The sequence below is a fragment of the Plectropomus leopardus genome, chromosome 9, assembly GCF_008729295.1.
Source record: "Plectropomus leopardus isolate mb chromosome 9, YSFRI_Pleo_2.0, whole genome shotgun sequence".
Taxonomy (NCBI): domain Eukaryota; kingdom Metazoa; phylum Chordata; class Actinopteri; order Perciformes; family Serranidae; genus Plectropomus; species Plectropomus leopardus.
Window position 1 is genome coordinate 9,026,484 of NC_056471.1, and position 17,850 is coordinate 9,044,333.

The window sequence follows — 17,850 nt, forward strand, 5'->3', positions numbered from 1 at the left end:
ATGACAGTGGGTATGGTGCCCTAGTAAGGGTTCCAGGACAGTGTGTGTGTGAGTTGAATCAAAACATGAGGAACATGTCAGCCAGTGCCACATTGTGACTCATTGATGTCTTTTTGACAGTTTTTGGACAACGATGGAGCTGTGGAGCACAGAGGAATAAGACAGAAAATAATTGTGAGTAGGATCAGTTTAAAGTTGGTTGGGGTATGTGATACGTACTTATCTATCTTTATATTCCTATTTGAGTGAGGCCTCTATTGTTTTAATGTTCGTATTTCTACTCTCGTGTCAGTCATGTGTAAAGCAGTCTGGAATGCACTAACCTGCTGAAAAGATGCTCTACAGTTTGACTGATTGATTACTTGATACAGGAGGGTGGAGACAGAGCAGATTATGAGACGCTAAGACAAGTGATAAGAAGTGTTTTGGTGATCATAACATCAGAACGCTGTAGCAGACAACTTAAAACTTTAGGTTGAAATTTTCCTCTTTGTCATCAGCAACCAAATACGATTAAACATTAACTTCTCTCAGCTGATATGAGGAGAGAATTTGGATGCTTTTCAACAGGAAATCAAGAGGCACGATGTGGGCAGACACAGTCGATTAACTACTATAGGCAGAGAAGGAGCGACTCTTCATTAGACCTGCTGCAGAAGCCGTGAGGAGGACGTTGTTTCTGCACAGAGAGGATCCCTGCAGAGACTCGACAGTCTGAGAGACGCTCTGAACCTCAGACAGCTGTAACCCCCAAGAGAGGGACAAGAAGGAGATTATAAGAAGCAGATGTGACACCACACACACACACACACACATCCTCAAACACGCACACACAGTGAAGCTGATGACATGTCAGGGTCACAGGAATTTGTCACTATGTAATCGGTCATGTTGTAAAAAGCTTTGACTGGTTGCTTGCTCTCATCTTGTTTTTCGTCTTTCTTTCACACGTTTTGGCACAGTCTATGTGAAGTACAAATAGTGAAAGCAGTCAGTAACAACAAGAGTTAATAATAAACAGCCTATATGCTACTCGAAATCTGAGATCACATTTATGATGCTAGTGTTGGAAACAATTAGCACATCGTTGTCTCAGTGTGTAGAGTGCATTTCCAGGTGAGCCTCCATTCAAGCCCAATACAGAGAATTCACAACCCATTAGTGCCATATTACACTAAGTGTATACAGCGTTTTATACTCAAACACTCTGCATGTGTCACTGCGGACGGGTGGTGCAAGTTTGACGTCTGGCAGTGAGTGGGCATCCGCTCCAGCAGCCCATGCCCAGAATAACCTTCACACATACACACACACACACACACGCACACACACAAACTGCTCAGCATCAGGATCCAACTTAAAACAAACCATCAGGGGGCCCCGTCACATCCACTCAGCACTGATCAACAGACAGACAGGCCTGTTTATAAACATACACACACACACACACACGCACACATACACACACATTAATTTGTGAGCATGTGCACATATACAGTACAGACAGACGCCTACCATGAGTGTGCGGCTGGTCATGATTACTCTTTGGGCACCAGCCTTTAGCTACACACACACACACACACACACACACACACACACTTCAGCCTAGTGTCAGTCATCAAGTCATAAACAAAGCCTTCTATTGAACTAGTGAAAAAAATAATTATAAAAGGCCATATTTTATAAATAACAAACTTTCCCTTTAACCAAGGCTGTAACCAAGGAATCAACATTTGTGGGGACCAAATCTGGGGGGGGTCTGCTGCCCCTCAATGTGCAGCCAATCAACTGCGTGTAACTTAACATCAGTGATGGTTGATTGATTATAACTTGCAGAGTGGCTTGTTTTTGTCAGACACATTTGTTTTCTCCCCATGCAATTACTGACACTTATTAGCAAAAAAAGAAGTTATTTCCACAACCAACGTTACATTATCATCTCATCTCGTAATGTTTTTGCGTTAACGTCATCTTTTTATGCATGTCCTGACTCCAGTGAAATGTTAGTACTGGTGTGGTGCTACAGTAATAAGTTTCATACAACCGATGGGAACATTAACAGATCCTAACCATACACAGAGCTAGCCAGTGGATTATTATTAGAACGTGTCAGTTGTTCACAGGGCGATTCGGGTAATGTAAGCTGGCATTCTGAGAAGAATCGAGCATAACATTGTAAGAAGATAACCATTCTTAAAAATTATAATTTTCATAACACTTTACAAGAACTATCACAATCCAGTTATATTGCCTACATAACACACATAGTCACTCTAGTTTTCCACTTTTTAATACATTTGAAATGAATGAAATAGAGAGACAGTACCATATTGACATTAACAGTAACTACACACAGCAGTAGAATAACAGCTTAGATACGGCAGCACCACTTGGTCAAACCATGCATAGAGCTGCAGTACACAATACAGTCATTTGTAGGTTTATTCATGACAAAGATTACATTTGCTATGGTGATTGTGATTATTGTGGGTGTGTAGTTGCCTGTTGTAGCATGGTAGGCATTTTATATATATATATATATATATAATATTCTTATCAATATAGTGGAGACCCCCTCCCCATACATAATATTTATTGCCTTGCTTTCAAACCTACAATGCCTAATTTTCTACCAGTAGGGGTCTCATAATAAAGACAAAACACAGAGCAATAGGCTTCTGCCACTGCCGTCAGTTTCTCCAGGTGAGGATTCATTTAGTATTCTAATGGGAGCCGAATTATCTGCAGAGGTCTCTTCCTTCCAAAACAGATGAACAACAAAAAACACTGGATAAAACAGTTTCACTTTTTAAAAAACCCAAACAAAAAACAGTATTTATTTTCTGGCTTATCAGAGTGGCTGCTAGCCCAGCACCTGCAGATGTGTACATTTCTTTGGTCTAATGACCTAAGATGCAGACATTCAGGAAGGTTTGTACTGGGAGCCAAATTATCTGCAGAGGTCTCCTGCTCTCCTGAACAAACAAATCCGCTGATTCAAACCCACAAAATCTCTGAATAAAGCCTTTATACATTAAATATCAGGTTTCTCCAGTGCTGTTTGGCACTGCAGGAGCTAGAGTGGAGCTGCTGCTAGCATTGGCCCAGCTTGTTTCTCTGATAATTTAAGATACAGACATCTAATGACAAAAATTGTTCATGCAGTTAAAGCATATAGTTAAAAAAGAACAAGCTCTACAAAGTGAATCAGAAAAATGTGTCTTGAAACTGGATAAAAAGTCAGTTTAACAACCTCTGACAGACAGCTACAACTATGACACATGCACAAAGGAGATATGACACCCCGACTGACAGGTGACCAAATAATACAAACACTGTTAAAATGTCAGATTTTTTTTTTTTTTTTTTTTTTGGTTTAAAAATTATTGGAAAAATACATAACACTGGTCTAGTCGTTTTAATGCGGAAAAGTTACATTTTATACATTAAACCAAAAAGTGGAAGTTACCTTCATGATTAAAGTGTTTCACTGAAGCATACACAGTCTGTGGTTGCGTTTTTTGCCCACCACTAAGTCTCAACTGCAGACCAATTATTCACCAATGATTATTAATTAAGCCGTGGATACGCAAATCCACAGCATTGTGAGCGGGCCTGAAGGCGCAAAATGATCGGAAAGCCTAATTGCAGCCAGTCATCAAACTTCCGCATTAATGGAAACCTGACGCCCATGCTAAATTGGATTTAAGTTTCTTGTTTCCGCCAAGCGTGAGTGTTGTGCCTAATAAGAGGAAACATGTGTGCCAAACATCCCTGAATGGGACAAACGCAGATTTGCGCTGGATTAAGAATCATAAAACAACTATGAATCAGCTTCCTGTTGTGTTGAGCGGAGCCAGGAATCACTTGCCTGCGCGCCCGCCATCACTCGGCTGACATCCCATAATCCCATGACGAAGATTTATGAGCTGACTGCTGAAGACAACATGGAAAAATAATCTCTCAAAGTTGAGTGGAAGGAAACGACACAGGCTATTTCTATCGGCTTCTTGCGTATTTTATTTCAGAGAGAGGCCTGTGCGCACAGACACACGCAGCTATTTCTGTTACACTCTGCAGGCCGCGTGCTTTGGATGCACTTTTTGTTACAGTACTGGGAGAAAACGACAAGTTAGTTAAGAATAAACATAAATCCAGGCCGCAGTCCTGAAACAGGTTATATGATGACAGAGAGCATGTGATTCCGGTTGGTCATAGTTCTCCATTTCCCGGCTGTTGTCAGAGATTTCCATCACCAACCAAACCAACCGTGCCGTAAACACAGCCCTCATTTGTTTTCTCCTCACAGCAATTATATCATGTGATTAAAAAACATTTTAAATAGAGCCTTCGCTGACTTTTATTTGTGTAAAGCGGATCTATTTCATGTCGAGCAGTAATGTAATAATCCCGAGCTGTCATTACGGCCCAGTTTCCCCTCTGTGCGCCGAACTCCATCTGATCTCCGCACTTATGAGAACCAGACTGGCGCACACCCTCACCGGGCACCGCAAAGAAGGGAAAAAATCCCACTTCTATACCGGAGGAACGGAGGACAAGAGAGCGCTTTAAGGAAAGCCTTCAAATTAATATAGGAAATGTTAGCTTCAACAGAAAAGCAGTGAGTTTCAGGGAGACATTTTACCCTCCAGATGGTCTGAATTAAAAGACTTAAATATTTGTGCATAGACTCCCCCTCCAGTGCTTTAAAATGTTCATTATATTTATCTATCGTATGTCCAAATGGAGGAAAGCGGCAGAGACAACACGCAGGTCAATCAAAGCTTGCTTATGCTTTTTTTAAGTGAGAAAATGTGCTTTACAGATTTCAAGTAAGGTGCATTGGAGATTTAAATCTTGGCCAGCACCTTTATAATGTTCATCCATTTGTCTGACGTAATTATTTTACGACCTACATGCTCTCATTTCATTTTTAATCTACTGAGCCTGAACTGTATTTTACAAAATGACCCAGACCTTAAAAAAGTCAAATTATTGCTGCCCATCCTCAACAGTATCATCATCCCACAGTGGCGCCGCGCGTAAAGATAATGCTTCCGAGTGTCCTGGATGAGCAAAGGCCACTGAGACCGAGCGCACACTGCAAAAAATGTCAAATATTTACAAGTCTCGTTGTTCATCTAGCGGAAAAAAATGATAATCCCATGACGATATTGACTGGATATTTCAATTGTCAAATAAACGCAACTCGGAGTCAAGTTGCAGCTGTTGGTTCTGATACGAAATCTTTCTAATGTTGCGTCATTTCTAAGCTGTGCCATGTAAGGAAGGAACAAACAGTGGTTGGTTTAATGAAAAAAACGTTTCATTTTACTTTTACACCAACATTTATTTCTTATTTTTCTCATTAATGTAGTATTTAAGTCCTAGTATAGTATTGATGGATACTTTTTGCAGCGCAGGCCCGTGTGGAGGAATGCACGCTGCGCTCTTCCCTCCCTCTCTGTGACGCGCAGAGGGGAACCAGAGGAACAAGCGCTCTGTGAGGCAGAGAGGAAAGGGGAGACACAGAAACGGATAAAGGGGGAGACAGGGGAAATATTGTAGTGAGGAGGAGAGGCGTGCCAATAATCAAGGATTTTGGATGAGGGTGCACGTCTCGGAGAACACATGGAAAGGCACCGGATCAATTACGCAGCGTCACGGAGCCGCCGTCAGAGAAGAGGGGCTCCCTGAGGTGCTGCTGTTGCTCCTGCTGCTGCCTGTTCTACCCCGTCCTGTTCTGAATGAGCTGGGACACTGAACCTCGAGCGGGACAAAGTCAAAGTTCAGACGGATATACGAGTCGCAGGGGATCTTTGGCCGAGATGCAGGGTCTGAGTTCACGGGCTCACGCGTTTTCTGTGGAGGCGCTGGTCGGGAAACCCTGCAAGAGGATGAAAGTGTCGGAAGGGCAAGAGTCAAGTTCAGCTGGAGACACCGGCCGCGAGACGAGCATCCTCACCGGTGAGGCAGGATGGATGTTTGAATTTCCTAGAACGCCTCATTGCTTTAATTTTTACGCATTTTACGCACGAGATGAAATACTAAAACTCAAAACAGAATCGCAATCTGCGAGTTACTTTGCTCCACCAGACCTATATTTCACCCATTTATTACATTTTAACAACTAACATGTCTTTATTTTTAATCAGCTGCCAAAATTATCAAATAAAATTATTATCGAGGGGGAAACGTTTTGCAAATATTCCCCATGCCAGTTGGCAAACTGGAGCAACTTTTTGTTCCATTTTATAAGATTTTGTATTTGTAATATCTACCTTCTTCTAATATCTAACTTCTTTAAAATTAAAAAGTTTAAATTGTAGCCAACGTACAAATGATTCTGGAAAACAACACTTGACATAAATGCATGTATTACCTGCATGGCTTCTTTTCTTTGCACCTCACTTATTCGAGTTTCTGCTTCTTTTATAGGTCTTAACGAATATCCAGTCAGCCAGATGAAGAAAGCAGGTTCAACACCGAGGGGGCCAGAGGACAAGTCCTGCGAGCCGGACAGATCAGGGGCAGAGGAGGCTGAGCCCAGCGCAGAGGAGAGCAAGCCGAAGGAGAGCGACTGCCGAACGGACAGAGGGGTCCGGGTCGAGCTGCAGGGCTCCGAGCTCTGGAAGAGATTTTATGAGATCGGAACCGAGATGATCATCACCAAAGCCGGCAGGTACAAAACCTGGAGAGGAGAGACCAACAGTGAAGTGTAGCGAATGTGGAGAGGGCTGCAAATCCTGGTCCCTCGGTGCCCTGTACAGACTTTATGCCTTGTTTCTGCAAAACTTCAAATCCTAAACTTATTTGGCCTACATATCCGGGGGGAAGAGGAGAGATATTTGACAGTTAATGGCTATATTCATTATAATATCATTCTGTCTGTATGCGCTTAATTATTTTTTTTAAGTGTCAAAACTAGATACATTACAAAAACAAAATAGCAATACAATTTGATGAGATTTTGAATTGGGTCGTTTACTCTTTAGACAAAAAAAATCCAGACTTTATCTCAATAAAATCTTAACAAAAAGTAGCTTTAATCACACGGAATAAAAGAAGGCCCCACTCTGCACCTTGGGCCATGCTGCTTAGACAGGAACAACCTGTAAAAAAGAAAGAAAGAAAGAAAAGTCATCTTATTCTCAGTCCTTTACAAAAAATGTTTAAGTGTCTTATATACCTGGAATACACGTTGTAGGGTTTTATAACTGATATAATACATGATATGATATTTACATAAACTGTTCTGCGGTCACAGGTGCGCGTTTATTAGATGTAAAACGACTCTGAAAGCGGTGCAGCCGATCAGAAGAGAGCATTTTAATAAAACATAGGCCACAAATCAAGCTTTGGATCTTTGTCCTCTCAATAGCTTCAAATGTAGCAGTATATGTTTTTGTTGTTTGACTTATATTTTGGAACAAAGAAGAAATAGTGCACAATATATTTTCTGTTATGTAAAAGTTAAGATTTTTGTCAAATTGTTACATTTCGTTTCACCTAAACTATCCTGCAGTCGGTCTAGACATGTATGTATGTATATATGTAATATATGTGTGTGTGTGTGTGTGTGTGTGTGTGTGTGTTTTATTTTTATTTTTTTAATGTCCTACCTATGGACCTCTCTTTGAGCTAGTCTTTAATTTTTTAATTGAATTGAATTATATTGAATAGACAAAATTCAAAATAATACCTATTTCAGAATGATCCAAGACTATCGAATAACATAATAAAATTGTTTGACACATGGGTGTTTTTGGATATTAGTCGATTAATTTAACTTGTTTTGTGGTCCGATAGGTAGCCATGTGCGCCTTCTCCCCCAGAAATGAGTTATTGGGACATAACTACCTGGTGAAATCTAGGTTCCGTTTATTCAATTACGGAGAACACACGCTATAAATCTCTGCAGTGAAGATGCCCTCATGGCCCCTCGAGGACCCTGAACTTCCCTCTGAACTTGGCAGAACAGTTCCTCCTCAAGTACTTGATCTCTTCATGGGTGGTTTTAGGATGTAAAATCCAGGACAACTAAACACACTTTTACAATTTTATTTAAAGTTGATTATATTTCATCAAAAGGGATAAAACGCGAATTAAATGTGTAATAAATGTGTTGCGCTTCCTCTGTTTAGGAGAATGTTTCCCTCTGTGCGCGTCAAAGTGCGCAATTTGGACCCGTGCCAGCAGTACTACATCGCAATGGACGTCATGCCAGTGGACTCAAAACGCTACAGGTGTGTATGTGTGTGTTAAATTAGCCTCATGAAACGCACTATTTATCCATTCTTTTCTCACACGTGTAATCTCCCCGGGGCAGGTATGTGTACCACAGCTCGCAATGGATGGTGGCTGGAAACACGGATCACTCCTGCATCTCTCCCAGGCTCTACGTGCACCCGGACTCGCCGTGCGCAGGAGAGACGTGGATGCGTCAGGTGATCAGCTTTGACCGGGTCAAACTCACCAACAACGAGATGGACGATAAGGGACATGTAGGTAACACATCTGAGCATGCGCTGCTTCCTCTTTCTCTCTGTCCAGCTGGTAACAGACCTGTAGGCCCACAGGTCAGACACTTTTATTTCTTGCTCTTGTGTTTTTTAATGTCATTTTTTATGCTATTTTTTAAAAACTCAGATACTTTTAATATATGAGAGAGGTTACATCAGTCGGGATGTTTGATAAAGCAGCAGCAAATCAGTCTTTAACTACTCTGGCAGCGTCCCTCCAGCTTGGATTGCTAACATATTGATGCATACCTGGCGTAATAGTGGACGGTTCCTCAGGAGGGACAGCCGGTGTGTCTTTCAGGGATAAAGGAAGTGGAAATCCTTCTCAGCTCCAGAACTTCCTGTAAAGGTTCAGTGATGTGCACATGTGACAGATGTGGTGACTGGGGAGGCTGTAGTTGGCTTTTCACTTGATCCACCACCCTGGAAATGGGGTGTTTGGGGGATTGGTAGAATGAAGGAATGTAAAAAGTGTGTAGAAACACCCCCATGATCCCTAATGCCGAGATGGCATTGAGGGCAATTTACCTCTTTTTATGGCCTTTCAGTAACTCTGTTAGTTTGTGTGACAATTTTTAAGGCTTTGGTAGCAGCGTTGTGCATTTAAAAAAAATCCTATTTCTAGTATGAAACCTTATAGAATATCATCACAAATATTTTTAATTGATGTCTCCCATAACAGGTAAAAAGTAAAACTTTGTAGATTTATGTATATAATATGTAGATTCCAGAACCCGAAAAGCAGCCAGCCTGTTCATTCATGTAATATGCTATTTTACATTGTCTGTTTATTTGGGGGGAAAAAACAAAACCTAAACAAATAGAAAAAATGAGAATAATAATCACACACTAGAAAGTTGCTCCATTAACTATAAAATCAAATTTGGGGAAATTAGAATTACTCAAATGAACTGACTGTTTTATTTCTTATTATTTCATTTTTTTAATTTATTTATTTTTTTAAATTGTCATTTTTAAATTATTTCAAATTAAAATCATGTCTATATCCATGAAATTGTTAGTTAATTACTTTCTGAATTATACTTGATAATACTGATTTGCTTAACAGCATATTTTTACTAAATCTATATTAGTTTTGTACGCAACAGTCTATTTGTTACTATTTTGCAGTGTATTATGTATTATGTTACAGATTGTGACGGCTGCTGTGATATTGTCGGAAATTATATTTTTTCTATTGTATTTGCCTTATATATCACCTTTTGAAGTTTTTCATATATAACTGTGGGGATTTTCTCATTTACCACACTTCATAAATGTTTATAATCGGTCAATTAATTAATTAGGTTATGGACAGACAAATGATAATTCTGATAATGACATTTTATAGTGTAAAAAAAAATAAGTTTAAATTTTCACGAAAAAAATTCATAGTATTCTCTGATTCCAGCCTCTCAACTATGAGGATTAGTTGCTTCTCTTTGTGATAGTAAAATCTGATATATTTGGGTTTTGGACGAACAAAGCAATCTGATGACATCAGTTTGAGCTTTACAAAATTGCTATATTTTTAGTTATTGTCTGAAATTTGATCTACCCAACTATTGTTCATTTAATTGAGAAATAACCTTAAGATCACTGATAATGGCATGGTTGCATGTTTGTTTCTGCGTCAACTAAACACTGATGATAGAATTTGAGTCCTTTTTTCCAAAACATAAAGTATCCTCTTCATCTCTTCATCCAGATTATTCTGCAGTCGATGCATAAATACAAGCCACGTGTGCACGTCATCCGGCACGACCCTCGCATGGACTTATCCCAGATCCAGTCGCTGCCTGCTGAAGGAGTGCACAGCTTCTCCTTCCCCGAGACGGAGTTCACCACAGTCACAGCCTATCAGAACCAGCAGGTAACACTCACTAAAAACCTGCTGAAAACTATGATACATTCCAAATGTTTGGGTATTTGCTTATTTAAACAACTGCATTTTTGTTTGTGTTAATAAAAATACTGTAGAAATATGCCACATATCTGATGTTAGGTATTTACATTCGCCCCAGAATTATTCAGAAAGTCAATTGGCCGTGATATTCCTCATCAACAGCTCAAAAATGCCTCACTCTGATCATGTTGAAGGTGACGAGGCCCACCTCTCTGTTCTCTCAGCAAAATCATAAATTGCAGTGTCCTGACTTCCAGTTGCTCGGAGCGGGTGTGTGTGTTCCCGTGCAGGGGGGCTGAACCCTCTGTTGGCTGCAGCTCCTCCAGTAACAGTGGCGTCCGCGGGGACTGCCAGCTCTTTTCATCAGGGCTCACTTTACGATCAGCGAACGTATTATTACAGAAACTCAATAACGAGCTGTGACTGGGCCGACTGCTGGAGTCCACAGCCTATTAAAGCACCAAATAAAACCGTATGACCTCCAAGAACCCTGTTTGACATGGCTGATCGCCCTGGGTGCTGCTGGGAGATGCAGTCCCAGAGGGCGACAGCTCTTCCACTCTCTGTGCTGCTGCAAAGCTGAGCTCATTGTTAGCTTAACACGTCAGCCGTTGACACGTCCACCTCTAACGCATGTCTGTTCCTCTCTCCTGGGCAAGATCACAAAACTGAAGATCGACAGGAACCCCTTCGCCAAGGGCTTCAGAGATCCAGGAAGGAATAGGTACAGCAAACCTCACCAAACACCAACACTTGTTTTAGCTCAGAAAGTGCTCCACTAAAGGACCCAAGAGGTATTTAAGGTTCAGCCACTGACATCTGACACCACATAAAACCTTCAAATGAAGTTGAAGTGTGTAGTGCAGAATTTCACACCTCTCAGAACCAATATTTAAATACCTGGAATAACATTTTTGAGCGCTTTTACAGTATCTGTGTGTGTTTGTGTGTGTAGGGGAGTGCTGGACGGCTTGTTGGAGTCGTATCCCTGGAGAGGTCCTCTCAGCTTAGACTTCAAGCCATTCACCATCCAGCTCCAAGGTAGCGTTCTGCAGCTCTTATTACTTCTCTGCTCCAAGTCTAATTTTTATTATTCAACTTTTATTTTTTCTTTTTGACAGGGAGCTCGGGGTCGCCAACCAGCAGTGTGAAGACTCTTCTCCCCCTGTCCTCGTCTTCATCCCTTCACCCGTTTTCCGTCTCCGCGCTCTCCTGCCAGGACGCTGCCCTCCACACCCTCGCTCTTCCTCTTTACGGCAAGACCTCCACTGCCTCACCCTCCTCCCCGCTGCCCAGCAGGGCCTTCTCCTCCCTGGGAGCAGACAGACTGAGAGGCCTGCCCCCGCTGTCTCCACTAACAGACCTCCCGCTCCTCTCAGCGCTGCAGGCGAAGAAACCTCCCCACTGTAGGGACCCATGTCTTCACGGGTCTCCTGGGAGCTCCCCTTGCCTCTTCCCCCTCCACAGCCCCCTCAGCCCTCAGGGGCCTTCTCTGCTCCCTCATCTCTCTGACACTGCAGGCCCCTACTGTCTTTACCGCTACAGCTTCCCCCTGAACCCCCAACTCACAGCTATTTCCCGGCACGCCAAACTCGCCGAAGACACCACAGACTGTTTGCTGCGCCAGTCTCCGTGGCACCCGACCACCAACCACTGCCTCTGACAGCTGGACCGCACTTTTAGGCTCCGGCCCATTGAGTGTAACGAGCCAAAGCTTATTGCAACAAAACAGAGAGGGCTGATTCTCTATTGGAGCGAGACTCAAAGGAGCAATAAACTGTGGCAACGGGGACGGAGTTTTTCAGTATTTAAAAACTGTTTTGTACACTGTGTTGGATACACCAGCACAAAACTGATCCTGAAAGCTGCTCCTCTCAACTGTGCACATTCAGAGACAGCCAAAAAAACATCGGAGTGAACAGAAATGTAGACAGAATGTAGCTTTTTATTTGGGACAGAGAGCACAGTTTCTTTGCCGCAGAGCAGAACCTCTTTTCCACCTTCACACCCCTAATCCTAACCCTAGCCAAAGAGCATCAGCAATAGGATCTAAAGCTATGTAATATAAATATTAATGTATGACTGTTAAACTGACCATAAGTGCCTATTAAAGTATTTTTCGTATTTTTTTTTTGTTTGCGATCACACATCGGCATTCAAAATGTTCTTTTACCACGCAAACAGTGTGTATAAACAAATTTAAAGAGGAAATACCTTTTCCATGTTTTCCAGTCCATATGAATATACAGTACATTTCATAGTAAAACAGAAACACATGCCATTGTGCAACAGGAAGTGATTTTGGATAAGAAATTATGCAAAAATCTCCTCTGAGGAGGACAGGACAGGCATTATGAAAACAAAGCGTGTTTTGTGTTTTTTGAGCTCTAAACTGAATCTCAGTGTCAGGCTCGGCCACCCCTGACTAATAACATGAGCTCATCAGGTCTCTCTGTGATTTTAGGGGAAGAACAACAGCTGCCAGGATTCAGGCGGCCAATTTCCATTCCTGTACTTTATTACCAATAACAGGGCTAATCAGAGACGCATGGAGGTGAAAGGGTTACTCTATAGAGGCCTTTATTAGGCGCAGTCTATAACAAGATTGGAAGAAGGCTCCTTGCAGCCGTGTCATCATTATTGTAATCACTGCGGTAACATTGTTCCAGGATCAACAGTAAATCAATACCGCTGTGTGAAGACTTTTTCCGAAAAGTGAGTTCTACTGTGCCATGAGGAGAAGAGAATGAAAACTTACTGCGGGCCAACATAATGCTGTGTTTTTTTGTCCATACCAAAGGGGGCACGCCCGTTCAGCCGCTGATGTGATAATTCCTGCCTTCAGCTCAGACTCAAAACCCGGCACCATCCCTCCCTCCCTCAGCTCTGAGCGGAGCGAGGAACAGCGGTTTAGGCAAAGCGGGGGAAATGGCCTGTTTCCCGACAAACGGTCATAACCAAACAGCAATTTACTTGTCATGGCCGAGCATGGCAGTGAGCTAATGTGCACTGGACGTGGAAATAGCAGGAAGGAGTTAATTGAGGAACTCGGGGCAGGGGATGGCCCCGTGTTTGAGCGAGTGGTCAGGTGTGCACTGCTATCAAACAGCCTGCCCTTTGTCTGCAGACAGACATAATCTGTGCCAGTTATTTGATACTGTCTGTCATTTCCATGTTTGGCTGTGTAGCACGATCATTTTAACTCCCGACTAATTCCTGATCTTTCAATTAGACTAATTGCTTTCATACTAGGAGAGCTGAACTCTGCACCTGCTGCTCTGCAGTAGAGAAACACAGAAACACACTTTACAAAGAATAAGACATGAATACCTGCCATTAATAGTGTGTAAATACTACGATGCTTTGCTATATAGAAAGGCAAAGCCCTTCCTCTCCTGGTGTCCCTCATGGGACCTTATTTGATCCCCTTTGATTGTGCCATGAATTACTCATATGATGTTTTCCAATTTTAAAGATAACTTTCAAGTAAAGAAGGTCATAGTTTGTTTAGGTTTTGTTGTAGCACCATTTGTTTTTGTCTTAAGCTGTTCAGTATCTACATGACTCATCTCACATAATTTACGTTACTAACAACAACATGGCCATTATCTTGGCACAAATGTAAGGTAATTCTACCTAATGTGTTTCATCCAGCGCCTTGTGGTCTTTTTATGAGCTCGGAAGCAAAGCACGAGAAAGACCCGTTGCTTGTGTGAGTACATGCTGTGATGAAACTCGCAGGCATCAGCAAGAGAGAAAAAACTATATTGTAACTTTATATAACTATATTGTTTTAGCGGTCTAACATTTCAAACCTTTCACAACCATGACTTTCTGGACTCTCAAACTATCTTTTAAATTGACACACATCAAATGTGTACATAGGTGTAAATTTCTGGGGGGTCACAGGGGACTCAGTAAAAACATTAAAGTAGCAGGGGACTTTTATTTAGACAAAATTAAAGACATTTACACTATAAATGCAGAAAAGGCACAACTTGATGCATTAAAAAATCACCAGAATGCAAGAGAGTGTTAGCTGTTAAGTGTTTGATGCTAAAAAATTCTCTGGCGGAGGACCCCACAACTCCCCAGGTTTCTTACGTGTATCCCCAAAGTTGATGCAAAAGGTGTGCCTGTGTGTATGTAACTCATGATACAATTCAAACTGATTCAAAAAATTATTCATCCCTTGCCATTGACTACCTTACTTTTTATTTTTACAAAATAATCCTCTTTGCCTCACCATGCACACAGTAAATAACATTAAGTTATTTAATTTTGGAAGATTAGCTTTAACTGATACATGCATTCATTTAACAATAATAGCCTACAAATTCTGCTTGATGAAACTATAAGTAACTATGTATGAGGATATCAACTTACAACACCCTTCTTGTTGAAGAAATACTTTGACATAATGCTAAAAACTTTGTTTGCTTTCTTGCTGAGAGTTAGATGAGAGTATGGACACCACTCCCGTGTGTACGCTAAATTAGAAGCTACAACCAGCAGCCGGTTAGCTTAGCTTAGCATTTAAAGACTAAATTTGCAAACCAGCCTGGCTCTGCTGGGCAGTTTGTGGTTTTGTTGGACAGAGCCAAGATAACTTTTTCCCCTGTTTCCAATGTTTATGCTAGGCCAAGCTAACCGGCTGCTGGCTGAAGCTTCATATTTAACAAAAGTATCAATCCTCTCATGTGACTCTCCAGCAAAAAAACAAAACAAATAATTTTATTTACCAAAGTGTCAAACTATTCGTTCAAATGAGTTGTGTTTTGTGATACGTTTTTAAATGAAGCAGTGTATATGAGTTTATATAGTAGGCTTTATTTATATATTATAAGCTTACATATGTTTCATAGTGGTTCTTTTCTCATCACATTTTAAGAACTTGACAGTTGGTTGAAACTGCTGTTTAGTTAACCTTTTATCAGTCTGTCGATGATTACCCATGTTGCTTGTCCTCTCACATACACACAAATTGTCAATTTGCTTGATAATGTGTCAACATAATCCTCTTGAAGGTGGTGGCAGAAATAACATGGAAACTGTGCTGATTCGACTTTGCAATAACACAAGGAGAGACGTTTCTGGGCCGCTCTGCATTGATTGACAGGCAGTAAAAGGAGAGAAATTTGACCCTGAAGTCATTTGTTTCCAATCATGTGAAATGGCATCCTGAAACAGGAGAGAAGCTCGGCAGAGAGTCAGGACGTGTAAATATACTCTGCCTTCATTAGATTAACATACACAGCTCTCGCACACACACACACACACGTCAGTTATCTCCTAATAATAGCTGCCATACACTCACTCACAAGCACTCAAATGCATGCACACTTACACACACGCAGCCCGTTCAGCTTTGTGCCCTCCAGCCTCGCTCGTATTTGGCTCTGTGAGTCTCTTGTGAAGGTTTATACTGGACGCTATTTTCTCTGCAAACTCAATAAAAGCTGGTTATTTATCAGGTCAGATTATGGGACGTGACTGAGCTCAGCTGTAAAGTTGAAAGTGAAACCAGCTGTGGCTGAAATTGAATTACACAGAGTGAGTAATGTGAAAAGCAAGGGCAGTTTAACAGTGATTAAGCGCTCTTCTACTGCACTATCAAGTAGGCGTACGCTGCTCGGTCAAACTTTGCCTCTCCTCTCGTCCCATCACTGTTTCCCTTTCATCTCAAACACATCCTCTATGAAACATCAACAAGTTTTAAATGTGGGCCAAGACTCTGAGATCCTCTGTTGTGATCAGAAGTCTCGCAGCATTAGATCACAGAAGTGCGGACAGAACCAGAGGCCTCCGAGGATCCGCATGTTGCTTTGCATGTGTGTGTTTACACATACTGCTTGCAGGAGTGTGTGTCGACAGGGGTCACCGGGGCATTGCATAGGCATGTGCTCCCTGACAGGCCCCTGTCTCACAGGAGCAGAGGTTAGATGAGTGGAGGACAAACTGTTTTAACATGTGGCCTGGCACCTGGCCTGCATGTTGTGTGTGTTTTAGGGTTTCCTCTGAGTGCTCCATCTGGGCCTCACACTCGTGCCATTCATCAGAGAAAGTGTTAATGACCCAAACAGCTCTTGCACTTTCCCTCACACCTCACCTCTCTATTTTCACCTTTCTGCCCTCATTTCTGTGAAGTGAACACAACGATGCTTCGTGTTCATTAACTACAGGCAGGTCTCTGACTGGTGTAAGAGATTCAAAACAAGGCATAGCCTTACTTCAGGGCTGGAAACTAACTACTGTATATACCTTTACACAATTAATGAAGTTAAAAGTCCAGTGTTTGGGATTTAGGAGCATTTATCGGGAGAAATGGGATATAATATTCATAACAATATCTTTTCAGTTTACCATCACCTAAAACTAAGAATCATTGTCTTTTTGTCACCTTAGAATGAGCTGTTAAATTACACTGGCTCTAGATGAGGCCAGATGAGGCCATTCACATTTTTGCATCTTTGCATTTTTGCATAAGCCACCCAAGTGGCACACAGGAGAAGTTTTAGTTCTGCAGTTATGTGGTAGATGCCACTTAATCCTATATATTTGGAGGTTTTAAGGTTTTGCACTTTTTATTCCATTGTTTTTTTTTTCAGATTAAGATTTTATGTGCGAACATATCATTGGTTTATAAACTAAAGTTCAATAGTTCAAACCAGCCATAAGAATATAAGGTAGTTGAAACAACATCCACTTCAAACAACTAGAATATAAAAGTATGGTTAATGTTCATGCAATGATAATGATCCAGTAATAACACTGACAAGCGCTATTCTGCACAAGGACTACTTTTTGTGAATATTAGCTTTCCATAGGAAATGAAAAAACTTTCTTCGAATTTTAGGTCTTAGCTAATGCAATGGCTTTTTTAAATAGTGTATTATTCTTAAGAAGTAGGATAATTTTCTAAAACCATTTTAAAATTTTAAGTAAATTTTGCTGCAGATATTGTTGTGCTTTTAATCACGTTATGTTATCAGTGCAGGATTTGTACTTGTCATAGAGTATTTCTTAGAGCTACAATGATTGACCGATTAATCAATTAATCATTCGAAAGAAAATAGATTGTCCAACTTTTTCAAGCAAAATGTCAAACATACGCTTCTTCCAGCTTCTTAAATGCCAGAGTCTTTAGGTTTTGGAAAGTTGGTTGGACAAAAGAAGCAATTTGAAGATGTCACTTGGGCTCTGGGAAATTGTGATGAGTATATATATGTGTGTGTGTGTTTTAAATGATATATCAATAAATAGTAACAATTATCAGCAGATTAACTGCTAATGAAAATAACTGTTAGTTGCAGCCCTATTTGTAGTATTTGTTGTATTGTATTTCTGAGTTGTGGTATTGCTACTTAAGTAACCCATTAAAATACCACAGCCATACACAGGTATATATGGTAAAAACACTAC

General features: G+C 41.1%; 1 protein-coding gene across 1 annotated transcript; it reads left to right on the forward strand.

Annotated features, from left to right (window-relative positions):
• Positions 1-5,747: 5,747 nt before the first annotated feature.
• tbx22 (T-box transcription factor 22) lies at positions 5,748-12,091 on the forward strand. Its single transcript, XM_042493946.1, has 8 exons — positions 5,748-5,967; positions 6,439-6,682; positions 8,145-8,246; positions 8,330-8,504; positions 10,231-10,395; positions 11,088-11,152; positions 11,384-11,469; positions 11,550-12,091. The coding sequence occupies exons 1-8, from the start codon at positions 5,748-5,750 to the stop codon at positions 12,089-12,091; spliced, it is 1,599 nt and encodes a 532-aa protein (XP_042349880.1).
• Positions 12,092-17,850: the final 5,759 nt, after the last annotated feature.

What these genes read in the sequence shown, in the direction of transcription:
- tbx22 (XM_042493946.1), top strand. Translation starts at nt 5,748, where the DNA reads ATGAGCTGGGACACTGAACCTCGAGCGGGACAAAGTCAAAGTTCAGAC. An exon ending in CGAGACGAGCATCCTCACCG is followed by an intron (nt 5,968 to 6,438) that starts GTGAGGCAGGAT and finishes CTTCTTTTATAG; the next exon opens with GTCTTAACGAATATCCAGTC. An exon ending in AGAGATCCAGGAAGGAATAG is followed by an intron (nt 11,153 to 11,383) that starts GTACAGCAAACC and finishes TTGTGTGTGTAG; the next exon opens with GGGAGTGCTGGACGGCTTGT.